This window comes from Gopherus flavomarginatus, chromosome 1, assembly GCF_025201925.1.
Source record: "Gopherus flavomarginatus isolate rGopFla2 chromosome 1, rGopFla2.mat.asm, whole genome shotgun sequence".
NCBI lineage: Eukaryota > Metazoa > Chordata > Testudines > Testudinidae > Gopherus > Gopherus flavomarginatus.
This window is the reverse complement of record NC_066617.1, coordinates 363,767,840-363,790,173: the sequence shown is the minus strand read 5'-3', so window position 1 is coordinate 363,790,173 and position 22,334 is coordinate 363,767,840. Positions and strand designations below refer to the sequence as shown.

The 22,334-nt window shown below is 42.9% G+C and overlaps 1 protein-coding gene across 2 annotated transcripts in view; it reads right to left on the bottom strand.

Annotated features, from left to right (window-relative positions):
• Positions 1-17,868: 17,868 nt before the first annotated feature.
• The window catches only part of PGM2L1 (phosphoglucomutase 2 like 1), a 98,874-nt gene continuing 94,408 nt past the window's right edge, over positions 17,869-22,334 (bottom strand). For both annotated transcript variants that reach the window (XM_050935915.1, XM_050935975.1), the window contains 2 exons: positions 22,094-22,227; positions 17,869-20,252 (listed from right to left, as the gene is read on the bottom strand). In XM_050935915.1, coding sequence (XP_050791872.1) covers positions 20,150-20,252; positions 22,094-22,227 — 237 coding nt within the window. In that variant the 3' untranslated portion in view covers positions 17,869-20,149. The remainder of the gene's footprint in view (positions 20,253-22,093; positions 22,228-22,334) is intronic.

Here is a 22,334-nt window from a genome sequence, read left to right as displayed (position 1 = left end):
GATTTCCCTCTGACTTCTTCCTCCCACCAATTCCCTGGTGAGCTGCAGACTCAATTCCCTGGAGTTCCCCACTAAAGAAAAACTCCAACAGGTCTTAAAAGAAAGCTTTATATAAAAAGAAAGAAAAATACATACAAATGGTCTCTCTGTATTAAGGTGACAAATACAGGGTCAATTGCTTAAAAGAAATATGAATAAACAGCCTTATTCAAAAAGAATACAATTCAAAGCACTCCAGCAACTATATCCATGTAAATACAAAGAAAACAATAGAAACTTTACTGTCTTACTATATTTGTACTTACAACTTGTAAACAGAAGATTAGAAAGCAGGAAATAGAAATCCTTCTCTAGCTGAGAGAGATTTCGGCAGAAGACCCAGAACAAAAGACTCACACACAAAAAACCCTCCACCCAGAGTTGAAAAAATCCTGTTTCCTGATTGGTCCTCTGGTCAGGTGCTTCAGGTAAAAGAGACATTAACCCTTAGCTATCTGTTTATGACAGAGGGCAACTAGCCCTTGGAACAATGTACCAAGGGTCACAGTGGATTCCCCATCACTAACCATTTTTAATTCAAGACTTTACATTTTTCTAAAAGATTTGCTCTAGACATTCTTTGGGGGAAGTCTCTGGCCTGTGATATATAGGTCAGACTAGATGATCACAATGATCCCTCATGGCGTTGGAAGCTATGAATATCCAGGTGTTGTCTCTAGAGCAGGGCCGGTTCCAGGCACCAGCGGAGGAAGCACGTGGCTGAGGCGGTATATGCTAACGGGTGGAATCTGTCCATTATTGGGACGGCACAGGCCAAGCGCTTTTGGTGGGGGGTGCGGCTTGAGGTGGCAAAAATGGTAGAGCCAGCCCTGCTCTAGAGAATCCTCGCAATTGTGTCTTACCCTTTGAAAGCACATCAGCATTACCGTGATGACCCTAAACCCTACCGTAACATTAGTGCAAGGTGTAGGGTAGCGTTCGGATCTCATTGGCATTGGTGAGTTAAACTTACTGGAATTACCCTGTTTACACTGGTAACCATGAAACCAGAATCCGTCTCGCAGGGTTCCCTCGTTATTGCAATGCTTCTCTCAAGCTGTAAACGGCACTTCACCACTGAAAGTGCCACCGGTCCTTGTCTTGAGGCACTTGCAGTCTAAACGGACAAATGACAGGGCAGAGGCCCAGCAGAACATGCATGGCTGATAGTTGGATGAAACAGGTGTATAAGCAGCTCTGTGTGTATTTGCAGGAACAGTATCTTGTCTATAAAAGCAGCAAAGAATCCTATGGCACCTTATAGACTAACACACATTTTGGAGCATGAGCTTTCGTGGGTGAATACCCACTTTGTCAGATGCATGTAGTGGAAATTTCCAGGGGCAGGTATATATATGCAAACAAGAAGCAAGCTAGAGATAATGAGGTTAGTTCAATCAGGGAGAATGAGGCCCCCTTCTAGCAGTTGAGGTGTGAAAACCAAGGGAGGAGAAACTGGTTTTGTAGTTGACAAGCCATTCACAGTCTTTGTTTAATCCTGAGCTGATGGTGTCAAATTTGCAGATGAACTGAAGCTCAGCAGTTTCTCTTTGAAGTCTGGTCCTGAAGTTTTTTTGCTGCAGGATGGCCACCTTAAGATCTGCTATTGTGTGGCCAGGGAGGTTGAAGTGTTCTCTACAGGTTTTTGTATATTGCCATTCCTAATATCTGATTTGTGTCCATTTATCCTTTTCCGTAGAGACTGTCCAGTTTGGCCGATGTACATAGCAGAGGGGCATTGCTGGCATATGATGGCATATATTACATTGGTGGACATGCAGGTGAATGAACCGGTGATGGTGTGGCTGATCTGGTTAGGTCCTGTGATGGTGTTGCTGGGGTACATATGTGGGCAGAGTTGGCATCGAGGTTTGTTGCATGGATTTGTTCCTGAGCTAGAGTTACTATGGTGTGGTGTGCAGTTACTGGTGAGAATATGCTTCAGGTTGGCAGGTTGTCTGTGGGCGAGGACTGGCCTGCCTGACAAGGCCTGTGAAAGTGTGAGGTCATTGTCCAGGATGAGTTGTAGATCCCTGATGATGCGTTGGAGGGGTTTTAGCTGAGGACTGTATGTGATGGCCAGTGGAGTCCTGTTGGTTTCTTTTTTGGGTTTGTCTTGCAGAAGGAGGCTTCTGGGTATACGTCTGGCTCTGTTGATCTATTTTCTTATTTCCTCGTCCGGGTATTGTAATTTTGAGAATGCTTGGTGAAGATCTTGTAGATGTTGGTCTCTGTCTGAGGGGTTAGAGCAGATGCGGTTGTCCCTCAGTGCTTGGCTGTAGACAATGGATCGTGTGGTGTGCCCAGGATGGAAGCTGGAGGCATGAAGGTAGGCATAGGGTTGGTAGGTTTTTGGTATAGGGTAGTGTTAATGTGACCATCACTTATTTGCACTGTGGTGTCTAGGAAGTGGACCTCCCACTTCCATGTAGGTTGATGGTGGGGTGAAAGCTGTTGAAATCGTGGTGGAATTTTTCCAGTCTCCTTCCCATGGGTCCAGATGAAGAAGATATCATCAATGTAGAGTAGGTAGAGAAGGGGCGTTAGTGGACGAGAGCTGAGGAAGCGTTGTTCCAGGTCGGTCATAAAAATATTGGCATATTGCGGGGCCATGCAGGTGCCCATAGCGGTGCCACTGATCTGGAGATATATGTTTTCATCAAATTTGAAATAGTTGTGTGTGAGGATAAAAGCACAGAGCTCAGCAACCAGTTGTGCTGTAGCATCATCAGGGATACTGTTCCTGACAGCTAGTATTCAATCTGTGTGTGGGATGTTTGTGCAGAGAGCCTTTACATCCATGGTGGCTAGGATGGTGTTTTCTGGAAGGTCACCAATGCATTGTAGTTTCCACACGAAATCAGTGGTGTCACGGAGATAGCTGGGAGTGCTGGTGGCATAGGGTCTGAGTAGAGAGTCCACATATGCAGACAGTCCTTCAGTGAGAGTGCCAATGCCTGAGATGATGGGGCGTCCAGGATTTCCGGGTTTGTGGATCTTGGGTAGTAGATAGAATAACCCTGGTCGGGGCTCTAAAGGTACGATGATTTGTTCCGGTGTTAGTGTAGGGAGTGTCCTGAGTAGATGGTGCAGTTTCTTAGTGTATTCCTCAGTGGGATCTGAGGGAAGTGGCCTGTAGAATTTGGTATTGGAGAGTTGTCTGGCTGCCTCCTTTTGGTAGTCAGACCTGTTCATGATGACAATAGCAACTCCTTTATCAGCCTCTTTGATGATAATGTCAGGGTGGTTTCTGAGGCTGTGGATGGCATTGCGTTCTGCACGACTTAGGTTATGAGGCAAGCGATGTTGTTTTTCCACAATTTCTGCCTGTGCACGTCGGCGGAAGCATTCAGTGTATAGGTCCAGACTGTCATTTCGACCCTCAGGAGGAGTCCATGTGGAGTTCTTCTTGTGCTGTTGGTGGGAGGGTAACTGTGTATCAGTGCGCTGTTCAGTGTTGTCCTGAAAGTATTCTTTGAGTCGGAGATGGCGAAAGTAGGCTTCAAGATCGCCGCAGAACTGTATCATGTTGGTGGGCGTGGCCGGGCAGAAAGAGAGTCCCTGAGAAGGACAGACTTTTCTTCTGGGCTGAGTGTGTGCCTGGATAGATTGACAATATTGCTGGGTGGGTTAGGAATACCACAGTTGTGGCGCTATGTGACAGGTAGGAGTTTAGACAGCTTACAGTCTTTTTTCCTTTGTAGAGAGGTGAAGTGAGTTGTCATAAACAGATGGTTAAGGATTAATGTCTCTTTTACCTGTAAAGGGTTAAGAAGCTCAGTGAACCTGGCTGACACCTGACCAGAGGACCAATGGGGGGACAAGATACTTTCAAATCTTGGTGGAGGGAAGTCTTTGTTTGTGCTCTTTGTTTTGTTAGTTGTTCGCTCTTGGGGCTAAGAGGGACCAGACGTACACCCAGGTTTTCACCAATCTTTCTGAATTAGTCTCTCATGTTTCAAAATAGTAAGTACTAGCCAGGAAAGGCGGATTAGTCTTTTGTTTGTTTTCTCAACTTGTAAAGGTTTCTTTTGCTGGAAGGATTTTTACCTCTGTTTGCTGTAACTTTAAATCTCAGGCCGGGGGCAGGGGAAGTCCCTCTAGTCTATATGAATCTGAATACTCTGTAAACATTTACCATCCTGATTTTACAGAGATAATTTTTACTTTTTCTTTCTTTTATTAAAAGCTTTCTTTTTTAAGAAGCTGAGTAATTTTTTTCCTTGTTTTAAGACCCAAGGGGATTGGGTCTGAACTCACCAGGGATTGGTGGGGGACAAAGGAGGAAGGGAATGGTTAATTCCTCTTAGTTTAAAGATCCAAGGAGCTTGGATCTGTATAGCTTCCCAAGGCAACCCAGGGAGGGGAAAGGAGGGGGGATGGTTTATTTCTCCTTGTTTTAAGACCCAAGGGGTTTGGGTCTTGGTTCCTCAGGGAAGGTTTTGGGGGAACAGGAAGTGTGCCAAACACTATATTTTTGGCTGGTGGCAGTGTTATCAGATCTAAGCTAGGAATTAAGCTTAGAAGGGTCCATGCAGGTCCCCACTTTTTGGACGCTAAAGTTCAAAGTGGGGAAGGAACCTTGACATGAGTAATGTAGATCTCCTGTCTTATTTTAGTGAAGTCCATTTGTATGGAAGTTTGGTTATTAATGAGAGTCTCCAGGTTGGAGAGCTCTTTTTTGATGTTTTCCTGTTTGCTGTATAGGATGCTGATCAGGTGGTTCATCAGTTTCTTTGATAGAGTATGGCATAATCTCTCACTGTGGTCTGTGTAGTATGTAGATAGCAGTGGATTTTTTAACTTTAGTCCATTTGGTATGATGTCCATCCGTTTGCATTTGGAAAGGAAGATGATATCTGTCTGTATTTGTGCAAGTTTCTTCATGAGGTTGATGGATTTCCACTCCATACGGCTAAATGCAGTGCCTTGCATGGTGTCAAGTATCAGAGGGGTAGCCGTGTTAGTCTGGATCTGTAAAACAAACCTCGATGCCAACTCTGCCCACATATCTACACCAGCAACACCATCACAGGACCTAACCAGATCAGCCATACCATCACAGGTTCATTCACCTGCACGTCCACCAATGTAATATACATTATCATGCCAGCAATGCCCCTCTGCTATGTACATTGGCCAAACTGGACAGTCTCTACGGAAAAGGATAAATGGACACAAATCAGATGTTAGGAATGGCAATATACAAAAACCTGTAGGAGAACACTTCAACCTCCCTGGCCACACAATAGCAGATCTTAAGGTGGCCATCCTGCAGCAAAAAAACTTCAGGACCAGACTTCAAAGAAACTGCTGAGCTTCAGTTCATCTGCAATTTTGACACCATCTGCTCAGGATTAAACAAAGACTGTGAATGGCTTGTCAACTACAAAACCAGTTTCTCCTCCCTTGGTTTTCACACCTCAACTGCTAGAACAGGGCCTCATCCTCCCTGATGAACTAACCTCGTTATCTCTAGCTTGCTTCTTGTTTGCATATATATACCTGCCCCTGGAAATTTCCACTACATGCATCCGACGAAGTGGGTATTCACCCACGAAAGCTCATGCTCCAAAATGTGTGTTAGTCTATAAGGTGCCACAGGATTCTTTGCTGCTTTTACAGATCCAGACTAACACGGCTACCCCTCTGATACTATCATGTCTATGCTGATAACGCTCCTCTGAGGAGAGGAGCAGGCCTCCTTCCCCACAGGAGCAGTGTTTAAAGAAGGATTTGATGGAGGCCTGGGGACCCAGGAGGGGCTTCCAGATGTAGCAGGCCTGAGAAGGGGGGAGGGTGGGGATAGGAGGACAGAGAGAAGAGCTGACATGTTGACTAGCTAGACCACGCAGGGCCTCACAGCCCAGAGTAGCATGCTGTCACAATGAAGTGAGCAGATATATTTGAGCAACTGTTCAGGACAGATTGGAGTATGAGGTGGCAGCGATGAGCTGCCCATCTTTGAACAGGAGCCTAACCCTGAACCAGAGGTCAAGCCCATGGGTGGGCTTGCCCACTGGATAGGTGACTGCAAGAACTATGGCTGGAATGCTGGGACAACTCAAAACTACTTTCCTATCACATCAGCCAAAGCAGGAGACAGCCCCACTGGGCAACCACACCATCAGTCGCTTCACTCCAGCCTGCAGAGGATGTTTCTTTCAGCCACTTGTGCCCTCATCCCGCTCTGTACCAATGTTATGGGGGCTAGCGCATGCGTGGTGAGTTACGATCTGTGTGAGCACTAGTGGCACCATGTGACAAATTGTATTGATCACACATCTGCATCTGCCTTGCCTGCACTGGGCCCACCCACCTGGCCCTACCCCTAGGGCCTGCTTTGAACATTCCAGCTCCTGGAGCAGCTTCAAGCATTTGCCATAAAAGAAATTAAAACATCCAGCTTCCCAGAGAAAAGTTTCTGCTTTAGGCATTCCTCCTCCTTCTCTCCCCCCAAACCAAAAAACAGTGGCATCTAAGGTAGTTCAGTATCAGTCTTACTTCACAGAAGGGGAATGGAGGCACAGAAAGATTAAGTGACTCTCTCATGGTCATTAAGGAAAGTTTAGGGTTGTGAACTCAGGGCTCCCAAATCCCAGTGCCCTGACCGCTATCCTTCCTTCTTCCATGAGATAATCCTTCCTTCCATCTCCCAGTAAACAGCTGCTAATCTGCTGCCAAGAGACCTTACAATTTACATTCAGGAACTCAAGGCAGAGGATCCCAACCAGTTTTCTCCCTCCCCTGCCCACACATATGATTGCATCTGATTGGGAAGAAACAAACATCTTTCTACATACAGTGGTTCTGCTCTTTCTTGCTAATCCCAGCCTGTCATAAACAGATAGTTAAGGATTAATAGAACAGGAGTACTTCATGTCTCTTTTGACTGTAAAGGGTTAACAAGTTCAGTGAGCCTGGCTGTCACCTGACCAGAGGACCAATCAGGGGACAGGATACTTTCAAATCTTGAGGGAGGGAAGTTTTTGTGTGTGCTGTTAGTATTTGGTGGTGGTTCTCTCTAGGTTCTGAGAGTGACCAGACGTGCAACCAGGTTTCTCTCTAATACAGTCTCTTATATGTCCAGATAGTGAGTACTAGATAGATAAAGCGAGTTAGGCTTATGTTTGTTTTCTTTATTTGCAAATGTGTATTTGGCTGGAAGGAGTTCAAATTTGTATTTTGCTGGAAGGATTTTAATTTGTACTTATATACTTAGGCTGGGAGGGTATTCCCAGTATCTATAGCTGAAAGACCCTGTGACATATTCCATCTTAAATTTACAAAGATAATTTTTAACTGTTTTTTCTTTCTTTAATTAAAGGCTTTTCTTGTTTAAGAACCTGATTTTTTTTTATTCTGGTGAGACCGCAGGGGACTGGGTCTGGATTCACCAGGGAATTGGTGGGGAGAAAGGAGGGAAAAGGGAGAGAGAGGTTAATTTTCTCTCTATGTTAGGATTACTTTCTCTCTCAGGAAGAGTCTGGGAGGGGGAGAGAGAAGGAGCAGGGAAGGTGAATTTTCCTCTCTGTTTTAAGATTCAAGGAGTTTGAATCACAGTGATCTTCCAGGGTAACCCAGGGAGGGGAAGTCTGGGAGAGGCAATGGTGAGGGAAAGGGTTTACTTTCCTTGTGTTAAGATCCAGAGGGTCTGGGTCTTGGGGGTCCCCGGGCAAGGTTTTGGGGGGACCAGAGTGTACCAGGCACTGGAATTCCTGGTTGGTGGCAGCGCTACAAGTACTAAGCTGGTAATTGAGCTTGGAGGAATTTATGCTGGTACCCCAACTTTTGGACACTAAGGTTCAGAGTGGGGAATTATACCATGACACAGCCCTTCATCCCCTAAAGCATTTGTCGCTCCTCTTTAAATGTTTCTCAATGTCTGTCTCTCTGGTGTTGACCAAAATGCTTCCTGCTAATTCAAGTTCAGCTCATTGAAACTGGTGCAAGAGAGAAGTAGAGGAGAATACAGATCACAATGGGCAGAAGGATTCTCACTAGACAAGGCTCAGATGTGACAATACTCCTGGATCGCTGCTTTGCTTTTGATGGAGGTGGTAAGCTTTGTACGTGATAGTCTTACATTTATTATAGCATTCTGCTCATCCCAAAGGGTGACACAAGAATAATTTCATCACGAAAAATTCAGACGCTTCTAGCACTAGCATACTAGGTGCGTTAGCTAATACATATATCAGGGTGATATACGCCACATTAATATACAAAAGTGTTGGGAAGTTATGCTAACAATGTATTACACTCTCCCTGCAATTCTGTTCACCCATGTCAAGTATCCCCCAGTACTGTGCAAAGCTGAAGTCAGTTTTGGCATCAGAAAACAGGAAACTTGTCCAAAGCAAAACACATCAGTGCTTTGCCCCCAGTACAAGTGAGGGAGGTACATTTTCAGACCAGTATCCGGAATGTAGGATCCGAAAGAGATTAGAAAGGTGCAGAACAAGACAAGGGACTGTTATGAACTGGAGGGTTGGATTTTAGTGAGGTATCAGGAATTTTGTAACTTGTAAAACCATACCATACATATAGCTAGTTTAAATCATATTTCCAAAATACACCTTCCATGAAAAAACACCAAGAATTTGCTTCCTGGAAGGAGTGTATTTGTGTCACTTTTTTGTATTAGCTCAAGACAAAACAGTACAATAAATTTGGTTATTTGGTCTTGTCAACCTTTTAATGAGTGAACTGTGAGTGTAATAAAACAACTGGCTACATCTGAGTCAGTACGTGCTACGCAGCAGTGTAAGGGAGGAAGACTCAGTCATAAGAACATAAGAACGGCCGTACCGGGTCAGACCAAAGGTCCATCTAGCCCAGTATCTGTCTACCGATGGTGGACAATGCCAGGTGCCCCAGAGGGCGTGAACCTAATAAGCAATGATCAAATGATCGCTCTCCTGCCATCCATCTCCACCCTCTAACAAACAGAGGCTAGGGACACCATTCCTTACATATTCCTGGCTAATAGCCATTTATGGACTTAACCACCATGAATTTATCCAGTTCTTTTAAACGCTGTTATAGTCCTAGCCTTCACAGCCTCCTCAGGTAAGGAGTTCCACACGTTGACTGTGCGCTGTGTGAAGAACTTCCTTTTATTTGTTTTAAACCTGCTGCCTATTAATTTCATTTGGTGGCCCCTAGTTCTTGTATTATGGGAATAAGTAAATAACTTTTCCTTATCCACTTTCTCCCCATCACTCATGATTTTATATACCTCTATTATATCCCACTTTAGTCTCCTCTTTTTCAAGCTGAAGAGGCCTAGCCTCTTTAATCTTTCCTCATATGGGACCCTCTCCAAATCCCTAATCATTTTAGTTGCCCTTTTCTGAACCTTTTCTAGTGCCAGTATATCTTTTTTGAGGTGAGGAGACCACATCTGTACTAAGTATTTGAGATGTGGGCATACCATGGATTTATATAAGGGCAATAATATATTCTCGCTCTTATTCTCTATCCCCTTTTTAATGATTCCTAACATCCTGTTTGCTTTTTTGACCGCCTCTGCACACTGCGTGGACATCTTCAGAGAACTATCCACGATGACTCCAAGATCTTTCTCCTGACTCGTTGTAGCTAAACTAGCCCCCCATCATATTGTATGTATAGTTGGGGTTAATTTTTTCCCCATGTGCATTACTTTACATTTATCCACATTAAATTTCATTTGCCATTTTGTTGCCCAATCACTTAGTTTTGTGAGATCTTTTTGAAGTTCTTCACAGTCTGCTTTGGTCTTAACTATCTTGAGCAGTTTAGTATCATCTGCAAACTTTGCCACCTAACTGTTTACCCCTTTCTCCAGATCATTTATGAATAAATTGAATAGGATTGGTCCTAGGACTGACCCTTGGGGAACACCACTAGTTACCCCTCTCCATTCTAAGAATTTACCATTAATTCCTACCCTTTGTTCTCTGTCTTTTAACCAGTTCTCAGTCCATGAAAGGACCTTCCCTTTTATCCCATGACAGCTTAATTTACATAAGAGCCTTTGGTGAGGGACCTTGTCAAAGGCTTTCTGGAAATCTAAGTACACTATGTCCACTGGATCCCCCTTGTCCACAGGTTTGTTGACCCCTTCAAAGAACTCTAATTAGTAAGACACGATTTCCCTTTACACTATTGCTCAACAGTTTATGTTTTTCTATGTGTCTGACAATTTTATTCTTAACTATTGTTTCGACTAATTTGCCCGGTACCGACATTAGACTTACCGCTCTGTAATTGCTAGGATCACCTCTAGAGCCCTTTTTAAATATTGGTGTTATATTAGCTAACTTCCAGTCATTGGATACAAAAGCCAATTTAAAGGACAGGTTACAAACCTTAGTTAATAGTTCCGCAACTTCACATCTGAGTTCTTTCAGAACTCTTGGGTGAATGCCATCTGGTCCCGGTGACTCATTAATGTTGAGTTTATCAATTAATTCCAAAACCTCCTCTAGTGACACTTTAATCTGTGACAGTTCCTCAGATTTGTTGCCCACAAAAGCCAGCTCAAGTTTGGGAATCTCCCTAACAGCCGCAGCTGTGAAGACTGAAGCAAAGAATCCATTTAGTTTCTCTGCAATGACTATCGTCTTTAAGCACTCCTTTTGTATCTCCATCATCAAGGGGCTCCACTGGTTGTTTAGCAGGCTTCCTGCTTCTGAGGTACTTAAACATTTTGTTATTACTTTGGAGTTTTTGGCTAGCCATTCTTCAAACTCCTCTTTGGCTTTTCTTTTTACATTCTTGCACTTAATTTGGCAGTGTTTACGCTCCTTTCTATTTGCCTCACTAGGATTTGATTTCCACTTTTTAAAGGAAGTCTTTATCTCTCACTGCTTCTTTTACATGGTTGTTAAGCCACGGTGGCTCTTTAGTTCTTTTACTGTGTTTCTTAATTTGGAGTATACATTGAAGTTGGGCCTCTATTATGGTGTCTTTAAAAAGCACCCATGCAGCTTGCAGGGATTTCACTCTAGTCACTGTACCTTTTAACTTCTGTTTAACTAACCCCCTCATTTTTGCATAGTTCCCCCTTTTGAAATTAAATGCCACAGTGTTGGGAAGTTGAATGCTATTGTATTATGGTCACTATTTCCAAGCAGTCCTGCTATAGTTACCTCTTGGACAAGCTCCTGCACTCCACTCAGGATTAAATCTAGAGTTGCCTCTCCCCTTGTGGGTTCCCGTACCAGCTGCTCCATGAAGCAGTCATTTAAACTATCGAGAAATTTTATCTCTGCATTTCGTCCTAAAGTGAAATGTTCCCAATCAATATGGGGATAATTGAAATCCCCCACTATTATTGGGTTCTTAATTTTTATAGCCTCTCTAATTTCCCTTAGCATTTCATCATCACTATTACTGTCCTGGTCAGGTGGTCGATAATAGATCCCTAATGTTATATTCTTATTAGAGCATGAAATTTCTATCCATAGAGATTCTATGGAACATGTGGATTCACTTAAGATTTTTACTTTATTTGATTCTACATTTTCTTTCACATATAATGCCACTCACCGCCCCTCCCACGACCTGTTCTGTCCTTCCGATATAATTTTGTACCCCAGAATGATTGTGTCCCATTTATTGCTCTCAGTCCACCAGGTTTCTGTGATGCCTATTATATCAATATCCTCCTTTAGCACAAGGCACTCTAGTTCACCCATCTTATTATTTAGACTTCTAGCATTTGTGTACAAGCACTTTAAAAACTTGTCCCTGTTTATTTGTCTGCCCTTTTCTGATGTGTCAGATTCTTTATGTGACTGTTTATCATTGGATCTGGCCCTTACATTATCCTCTTCCATTCTCTGTTCCTGACTATAACCTGGAGATTCTCTGTCATTAGACTCTCCCCTAAGAGAAGTCTCTGTCCGATCCACAGGCTCCTCTGCAGCAGTCGGCTTTCCCCCATCTCCTAGTTTAAAAACTGCTCTACAACCTCTTTAATGTTTAGTGCCAGCAGTCTGGTTCCACTTTGGTTTAGGTGGAGCCCATCTCTCCTGTATAGGCTCCCCTCATCCCAAAAGTTTTTCCAGTTCCAAATGAACGTAAACTCCTCCTCTCCACACCATCGTCTCATCTACGCATTGAGACTCTGAAGCTCTGCCTGCCTACCTGGCCCTGACCGTGGAACTGGGAGCATTTCTGAGAATGCCACCATAGAGGTCCTGGATTTCAGTCTCTTCCCTAGCAGCCTAAATTTGGCACCCAGGACCTCTCTCCTACCCTTCCCTATGTCATTGGTACCTACATGTACCACGACCACCGGCTCTTACGCAGCACTACACAGAAGTCTGTCTAGATACCTCGAGAAATTTGCAACCTTCGCACCAGGCAAGCAAGTCACCATATGGTTCTCCCAGTCATCACAAACCCAGCTATCTATGTTTCTTATGATCGAATCTCCCATTACTAACACCTGCCTTTTCCTAGCAACTGGAGTTCCCTCCCTCGGAGAGATAACCTCAGTGCGAGAGGCAACCCCCAGCACCATCTGGAAAGAGGGTCCCAACTATGGGAAAGTTTCCCTCTGCTCTCATTGACTGCTCTGCTTCTCTGGGCCTTTCATCCTCCTCAACAGCGCAGGGGCTGTCTGACCGGAGGTGGGACAATTCTTCAGTGTCCCGGAAAGCCTCATCAACATACCTCTCTGCCTCTCTTAGTTTCTCCAATTCCGCTACCCTGGCCTCCAAAGTCCATACGTGGTCTGAGAGCCAGGAGCTCCTTACACCAAATGCACACATACACCACCCAACCACAGGGCAGGTAACCATACATGCTACACTCAGTGCAATAAACTAGATAGCCCCTACTCTGCTGCTAGGCTTCTGCCTGCATTGTCTCCTAGTTAATGAAAGGGTTGTTTAAAGCAAGAGGTTTTGAATGTAGTTTGGTTTATAGGTTTTAAGGGGAATAAAGGGACACAGAACCGGCACAGGACCCTGCTCCCTTCCAAACTCCCTTGCGAAACTCCCTGCTAGCAGCCCCTGGTTGCAAGGCTCCCTGGTCACTTGTGTGCTGCTTTATAAAGCCCTGGCCTGTGTGAATGCCCCACCCACTGATTAAGGCTCAGCCAATTACCAGAGGCTTCGAGCTTTCAGACCTTCCTTTGAAGCCCACAGCCTCCAACTGCCAGCCACAGCACAAGGTCCTTCAAACAAACAACCAACCAGACTGACAAACACAAGCTCAGCACACAGCAAGTAACCCCTAAACACAAACATACACTGTCGAGACTACAAGGTAAATCCTTTCCCTATTTGGTATGTAAGCTCTTTGGGGCAGGGTCTGTTTTCAATGGGTGCATGCAGTGCTTAGCATAATGAAACCTCCTGAACCTTGACTGTATTGCAGTAGTGCCCAGAAGGCCCAAATGAAGACATTTTGGAAGAAGTGACATGGAAAACTACCATCTCAAGACCTCAATTTACAGTCTCTTATGAAATATCCTACTACATTAAACTTCACAGAACAAGTTTTACCTTGATCAGAGGGGAGGATGTGTTGATTAGATCCTGTTGGGATTTGAACCAGTTCATCCTGGGAACCTAGATATTTTAAACCTGATGCTTAAGATCACTAAACCCTCCCCTTACATTAAGAAGTAGACATTGTGTCAATTTTCCACTGTCTTCCAGTTTAAACTAGAATCAGAAGGCAAAAATGGAAGAGACCTGCTGGGAAAATTTTTCAAACATGCCTAAGTCTCACTGAATTTCAATGGGAGTTGGACACAATTTTACCCATCATGCTATCTAATCCAGTTCCCTATGCTTTTGCAGGGCTTTGTCCAGCCTACCGTAAAATGACTCAAATAATAGGGGTTTCCACCACTTCACATTACAAGGTATTCCAGTCTTAGATCTGAACCAGGAAACGAAAGAGTAGGTGCTTTTCATTTCAGCCCATCTTTTTTTTTTTTGGAAAAAGTCAAGTATGTCTGTTATGTACATGTTTGTTTGCTTGGTAAGAAGTACCAAAGCTTTTAAAAATTACCTCCACTATTACAAAACAGATGTATCGAGACTAAATTCTGTTTTCACTACTGTAAATAATCTTGTATATTGTATCTCAGATTGGAGCTGGTCAAATATTTAGGAATTGTTTACGTGACAATTTTCCCCCTTGATCAATTAAAAAGCATTCCTAAATAAGACACATGATTCAATACTGATTCACATGCAGCGTTAAAGAAACACTCTAACAAACACCAAAGAATCACATGGAGATTTATTACTACGAAGAGAATGCTTTATTCGTTACATCACTTCATTCAGCTAAATCCACATAGTAATCCATACAGAAAATACTTCAGAAAAAAAGTGCAAATTCTCAGTCTGTATTTATAACACACCCCGATTTCTAAAAAGAAAAGGCATTTGGAATAACAAATGGAACAAGAGTAAGTAACAGATCTAAAACACTTCTGGGTTCTAAATCGAGAGAAATGACTTTAGGTATTGTGGGTGCTATCATCTTGGAAGAATCAGCCATTGAGCATTCATTGGAAACAGCTGCTATACTCACACTGGGAATCTGAGGAGCTCGGAATGCCCAGATTTCCCCAGGCAAAAAGCACCCATCTCTTCCCTTGGGCGTGGTAAGAAGTGCTCACAAAATGTTTGTGCCTTTTAGAAGTTCTAGGTCAAAAAAAATCAAAGAAATATCCATCAGGAGTGCTGATTCAAATCCTCACTTGAACTTTTAGGATCAATAATTTTCTGAAGAATGGCAAAAATCTTCCCCCTTGTGCTGAGGCCACGTAGCTGGGCTCGGCACGGAGGACTGGGATCCTTCTGTCCCTCAGGCTGTGGAGTGACAGCAGACTCCCTACAACCCAGACTTTGCAATAGCCATCACTGCTTCTGCGCCGCACTCTGGTGTGGGGAGCAGAGAGCCCATTCACAGGCTCCAGACACCTCCCTGTAGCAGAACAAGACTGAGCTTGAGGCCTTTCATGGAGAAAGGGAGACAGGATTTGGCCCTTGATCTAAATGCAAAGGAATTACTCCTGTGGTAGAAGAGCAGCGTCTTGGCAAATGCCTCTGCCATTTCAGGTCAGAGACTGCCTAAATAGAGTCTCAAATACATCTCAAAGCAAGAAGCCGTAAACCCATAGGGCCCTGATCCTACAATGTGTGTGTGTGTGGAGGGGAGGCTCATCTCACTTTAACGGGGCTGGGGAGGGGGAACAGAGGTATGCCCACACACAGCCAGTTTTAGGGGTAGGCCTAAACTTTACTCAGCAGGTTACTTTGTTCATTACTTAGCACTGGGGGCTTTGCCCTGCCTGAAGCTAGCAGCGACCACGCTCTTGCTTTCCATGCAGAAGTTTCAAGGAAGTTCCTAGGACTCAGGGTGCTCCATAAAACATGCCTCACCCACAGCTATAGGGAGCAAAAGCCAACACTGGTGGAGAGGCAGAGTTCAGGAATACTAAGAGGGCACTGGCTGAGAGCAGAAGAATTTCAGAGGAGGAGAGGGCATGTTCCCCCAGGTAGACACACGGCAGTTTTCTTTAAAATTTCCAATCTCTTTGGCTTTATTTTTTCCCCTTTTATTAAAAAAGAACTGAAATTGCTGGTATCCTGGCCTATGTGAGTGGAGGATAAAAGGTGTTACCTGAGCACTGCAGTACCAGGGATAAAACTATTGCTGGCACCCCTGTGGGCAGGCACCCTGCGAATGGATGAATGCAAAGCTTACGCCCACCCCAGAGCTGCATGTGGCCGGTACGGGGATGTTGCTGCCGTGTATTATCATAGACTACCCCAGACTTCAAACCAAAGTTAGCCAGCATGTAACCAACCTGCGCCAACTACACTGAGGGAGGAAATGCCCTCTTCTCAAGCCACAAGGGGAAACTGGGTATTGCAGTAAATACAAATGCAGAGCAATCTCGTCGCTAATGGGTTACAAGATCAACCCAGTATAAGACTGGCTCCCCCTCAGGTCGCTTCCCTTCACTGAAGTCATCTGTCATATACACAAAGACAAAAAGCCCTGGGAGTCCATGATTGGGCTTGCATTCTAAGGGCACATCAGTGTACGCTTTCTCTTGTGGGCTTCCCTCCGCCAAAACCTCAAGTTAAATTCCTTAATTCCCGTTCAAGTCTTACTGAATCAAAACACGAGAGAGAACCCTGCAGGTGAACTGTATCAGGTTCAGCCATCAGCTGAGAAAGATCGTTTTAGTGTATTCCACTTATTCAGTCCCATTTTAATGGGAAAGCATCCTGACTGCAAAGAAGAGGAAGTAATTGTACTTCTCACTACAGTAAGAGGTTCACCTACGTTTTGCTTTAGAACATACCTGTAGTCATTCAGTGCTGCACTGCCAGGAGAGAGGGGACAGCTTTTGCTATCCACTCCTGCTGCAGCTCCAAGTCTCCTCCAGAGCCATGACAAGCAGTGATATTACCACTGAGGAAGGTGGATAAAAGCTGTTGATTTCCTTTTACTAACTGAACAGCAAGCACTTCACATTCTGAAAAAGATGGTGCTTATACAAAACACAAATAGAAGAGGTGTATTATAAATAGCATCAACTTGCCTGGCAAATTTCTTATGCTTTAAAGGATCATATCCTTGTCCCATGGAAGTTCTGCCACAGACTTGAATGGGATAGGATTAGGCCTCTGTATGCAGCAGTGCAAAAAAATAAAATGAATGAAACTATTCAAATGCTAGACACAAATAATCACTGGCTCTATCATACCTGATGAAATGCTCGACACCAACCTTTAAAAATGCATCTTATCAACAGGAAGCGCTGTAAGTCAGTAAACATCCAGACAAAAGAGAACTGGTTTGGTTTAGAATTAGTCCCCTCCTCACACACAGTTTAAATATTTCTACAATACAAAAAAACTATTAAAAACGCCCATAACTGAAACCAGACTGTGCACAAGTTCAAAGTGCTGAGGCAGTAGGTACAGCAAAAAGTTACTCAGCAGTGAGGTAACAAGATGATCATCTTTCACAGTAACAAAAGTAGGGGAGGGAATGCAGAGAAAGGAAAGAAAACAACTTCTCCAAATGGAATAGTAGGGATACTTCAAGCATTAGACACATCAATGGAAAACAATGGTAGCAGCAGATTTAACACCAGTAATTATTATACCCTTAGAATACAGTCAGTCATTCTGGTGCCCCACTTGCCCATCTTCCAAAAGCACTTCATCCATGATGTACTGCTTAAGAACTAAGGGCCTAATCATCAGTTTAAGAAAACCACTGATACTCAGCTCCGCCAGATTCATCCAGTCTCAAAAGCATTTTAAAACTTGCATCTTGTATGTGTTCAATGGCCCGGTGCACATGTTAAGATTTGCCTAATACTGGATGAGATTCAGACTAGGGATGTAAATAATGTGTAAAAAAAGTAACCGTGTAACCTATTAAAATTCTATTGGTTAAACGTTTAACCAGGGAACTAGGGATGCAGAGGGCGCTGTAGCAACCCCATGTTTTATGTGGGGTCCCGGCTGCCGCTGGTGCCCAGCATTTGGGTGTGTGGGGTGGCAGTCGGGACCTTGGGGTGGCAGCCAGGACCCCAGGCATGCAGGGCAGCAACAGAGTTTAATTGTTAACTGAAACCGATAAGCATCAAGCTTATTGGTTATCCATTTAAACTTTTGCATCCCTAATTCAGACCAGGAAAGCAGATCTCAAAGCCTTACATAATTCTATGTGCTACACCATACCCAAAGCTGACCTAACCACATACACAACTTCATACACCTTTAATGTTTAGCTTTGTTCAAACCACGCACACAAAAAATTAATTGTTCTCTTCTGAATTACAAAAAAAAAAAAAAAAAAGATTCAAAACTCCAAGGACTTGATCCTGCTGCCAATGTAATTAATGGCAATGCGTCCACTCACTTTAGTGAGACCAGAATCAGGTCTGAAGTTTAATTTCCATCAGAAAAAAAAAAAAATGCAAAGTCCAAGCAGCAACTTAAAAAGACTTGCCCCACATATCTTTGGATACCTTCCAATTCTGTGCAATATTGTGAAAGCAGTAAAGCTTCATTGCTTTCACCCATTTCTTCCTCCCCCCAACTATCGCACTCACAAATATACAATAATCAAGGGAAAGAACGCTTTTTGGCATAAGAGAAATTTCACTCAATTGTGTGGACAACTTGGAAATATCACTTAAAATAAAAAAATAAACAAACATTGCTTGAAAATAAGAATCTGTGCAACAACTTCCTACAGTACATGTACATTCATATATAGCTAAAATATGTATTTATGGTCATAGTGCAAAGCCTCTGTCAGCATAACATATCCAATATCTGCACAGAAACAGAAAACATATTGTCCTTTATATCTGCCTAGCTGAGATATGTACAGCATCGTTCTGCACTGTCCTACAGAACCTAGTTATAAGGGTATAATAGAGGACAAATTCAAAGGTTTAACAATAGTGGCAAACAATGGTTTAAACAAGTGCCTCTTGGGATTTATGAACCCAGCTAATCACTGATTTAGAGCTGATCAATCAAAAAAGATATTACTAGAGTCCTATAACCATGTTTGGGCATTAGACACCATACTATGTAGTTATGTGTTCAATTGTTCCACTTAGTCTATTTTAGTACCATAGTGGCTAGATGTCCAGAGCATCAGAGTTTTATTTTAGAGATTTCTATCACCAGTTTAGAAAGACAAAGTGACAAGCATTAGTCTGCACCCCAGGGACATGAGCATCCAGAGGAGGCCGAACAGGGAAGCAGTATGCTTTTTAAAATGCACTTTTCCCAGACCAGGTGCTCACAGAAACCTTCCGAAGACTTTCCACATTAAGAAAACCAGGTTCCAGTCAAAGCAGAGTAAGGGACTAGTTAGGAATTATATAATCAGGAATAGCTAAACATTTACACAAACAGATAATTAAAGTGAGTTTAGAGGAAGGACCAAATATTTGCAGGCAGGCAATATCAGGAGCTAATTTGTAGATGCAACTGTAAGTGAAGAAAAGTGAGAGTAAAGGGGTGAATACACAGATCTCATGTTTAACTTCCATTAGCTTCCTCTCTCATAAGTGAGCAGAAAACATGGACACTGTAGTTTCACGATGTAAGAGAAATATTAACTGGATTTTCACATAGTCCTCCCAAAACTGCATTCACAAGGCATCTATATTTTAGAACAGCCTGCTTTTAGATAACATAGAATGAGATCCAGAATATTTTGGGAGAGTTTTATAAAATGAAAGAAAGCTAACTGATTAAACTATGCTCAATGGGCATCTGGTGGTTAGAATCACTAATTTAAACAAGACACAGATTATTTCCCCTGATTAAGACATCCTGGAAAGGCGCCGTTTGATCAGTCAAAAACCAAGCTGTGAATCAAATTGCATGGAGTTGCCACTATTGTTTCACCGTTAAGTAAACATCTGTATTTTAAGATACACAGGAAAAAATACAATGCACCAAAAGCCTCTCTAATACTAGGACATTTAAATGGCTGAAAACCATATACTATAACAACCTGTCTAAACTAGACAGTTTAAATACGAAACTATTTTAACATACTTGTAAATTAAGACCTGTAACAGTAAATGATACCTACACACTCCACAGCAATGAAGAAGCTGGCTCATTTTGTCAGTCTTATGTGATTGCTAATTCCCTTCAAATACACTTATAACTAACAGAACTTTTTGAATTCAAGTCTTTTCAAATCAAAAGGTGCTAGGTATTAATTCATTCACCATGAAACTCGGTGACTTACGCTACAGCAGAGTTTAGCAGTCTTAACCCTCTGGAGTGCTACATTTTGAACTACAGGAGTTGACTTCATTATGATAATATACACGTGTCTTTTGGTCAAAAGAACATGAAACTGTAGATATTAACTCCCCTAAATCAATTTGCCAGCCATAGCTTTTTGCTGGAAAACTGACAAAAAGATGCTGCCTCTTTATTGGTTTTAAGAATTTAGCCAGTTAGGTAACTGACACACACACGTACACACAACTAATGCTAAATGGAGTTCTGAACTTGGTTCCTTTGTTTCACATGATACAGCACAAGGAGAGTCACTTCTACAACAAACTGTTGGAAGAGATCTACATGGAACGCCAGATCAGTCCATTCTTACTGGGCTCCAAAAAATTCTCAATCAAAGCTTCAATGACTTTCTGTAGTAGTTCTTCCAGAAAGGTTTTGTCACTAGAGGGAGAAATCAAATGTTAGAGTAATATCAAGTGATCTATCCCAAAAAAGGCAGCTTTAAACACTTTAACAAACTGAGTTTGATTAGATTTCAAAAACCTCAAAAGTGCCTTAGAAGTCTTCTTGCCATTCAGCTAATTGTAATGTTCCTACTTCTGAGCTTCCAGACTTAGAGTCAATCTGTTTACTTTACAAAAAAGAGGACTGAGAGGTGACCCTGATTACAGTACACAAGTACCTTCCTGGGCAGAAAATATTGTGTGCTAAAGGGCTCTTTAATCTAGCAAGGAAAGGCATAATAAGAACTAATGGCTGGAAGCTGAAGCCAGAGAAATTCAAAATGGGCACAAATCTGAAACACTGAGAGGGATTAACCATTGGAACAAACTACCAGGGAAGTGGTGAATTCTCAGTGTCTTGGAGTCTTCAAATCAAGAAGGCCTTCTGGAAGCTTTAGTTAGTCCAACAAGTTACTGAGCTCAACATAGTGAAATTTAAGGGCCCACGATAACAAATGGTCAGAATAGATGATGTAATGATCCCCTTCTGGCCTTAACTCCTATTAAATCTAATTAATGAAAGCAGCAAGGGAAGAAAATCAAGACCAAATCCATTAAAAAGAACAGCATGTCTCTCCTGCTACTCCCTGTTGTACAGTATATTTCCACTGGACACAAGAGGAACTGACTCACTCAATCGGATATTAAGTAGAAATAGGCCAAATTAGTTTCTGTCCTGTTTAGATCAGTTTTGGCCATTTTGACCGTGCCCAGGAACCCAAAAGAGACTGGTTGCTCTTTAACCCTTGAAAACTTAAAATATAAACTAACACTGAAACAGAAGAGCACATCCAGTGTAGCATAATACTCAGTTCCTGATAGAGACCAAAGAATACATTCACCTAGCTGAGCAGTGCTATTACATCAGGGGAGAAAGTGCCTTTCTGATCAGCAGCTGCTGATCATCTTATGCTCTAGAGCAGAAGGGCTTGATAGTCTTTCTAATTTCTATCCTGGAAAGTAAATGCCAATATTCTTCCTATCCATTTCAATCTCTAATCCTTTATAGAAAATTTAGTGGGTAGTGTGGCCACCCTAAACCCCTTCCCCGAGCAATAAACACAATGATATAGATGGTATGTGGTGGTATAAAATGCTTCTCCCCAAAAAAGGCACTTAGGACACTAAAAAGAAGGGGGGGACTTGTCTGTTTTTTAAAAGAAGTGGGAAGGGGTGAACCAGATTGGCTATCAGAGGGAGGAGAGTTTCATATGCGCAACTTATTGAAGATTTCATCGCCAGATAACATGAGGTGCAATAGTGTGATCCCTAAAAGGCAGGTGGGTGGGTGTCTACAACAGTTCATGGATCTCTCCGAATGAGCAGAGCTTGACTAGGAGTCAAAGAAAAGCCTTTGCTCCAGGATGAAAATTTTGGGTGGGGGGAAGGGGTTTTGCAGCAGCAGACAACTGAAATTCAACTCTTGTCCATTTTATCCATTGCTAACACAGTGCTAGCATTAAGCCTCATGAGCTGATCCATGCATGCCAGTGGCTGGGGAGGCAGCTTAACAGCCCGAAACCCTCAACACCTGTCCGTCAAGTCACGTGCATTACACCCAGCAAGGAGGGTGGGGAAGCTTTTGTCTTTGGAGAACGCGTCTTTCCTAATGCCTATTCACTTACAGGCCTGTGGAAATATTTTGAAAGAGATGGGTGCAGCTCCAATACTCACCATGCAAAAGGATTGGCCGGTCAAGCAAAAGGAATAAAGATTGTACAGAAAAGACAGATTCAGCAAACCAAGTGTTGACACAACGTGGAAAGCGGAAACCCTCACCTCTGCTCAGGCCGAGCACACATCTCTGCATAGTACTTGATCTTTGGCTCAGTTCCACTTGTCCGGAGGGTGGCAACACACCCATTTTGAAAGGTGAAGGTGATCATTTGACTGTTTTTACTCATAGGCAACACCTAATGGAACATCATCATCAATCATCATCATTTTAATCTGTACAAACAACATGCATCTCCCCTCCCTGCTGTACTAAGTATTATGCACTGCATACAAACTGACACAA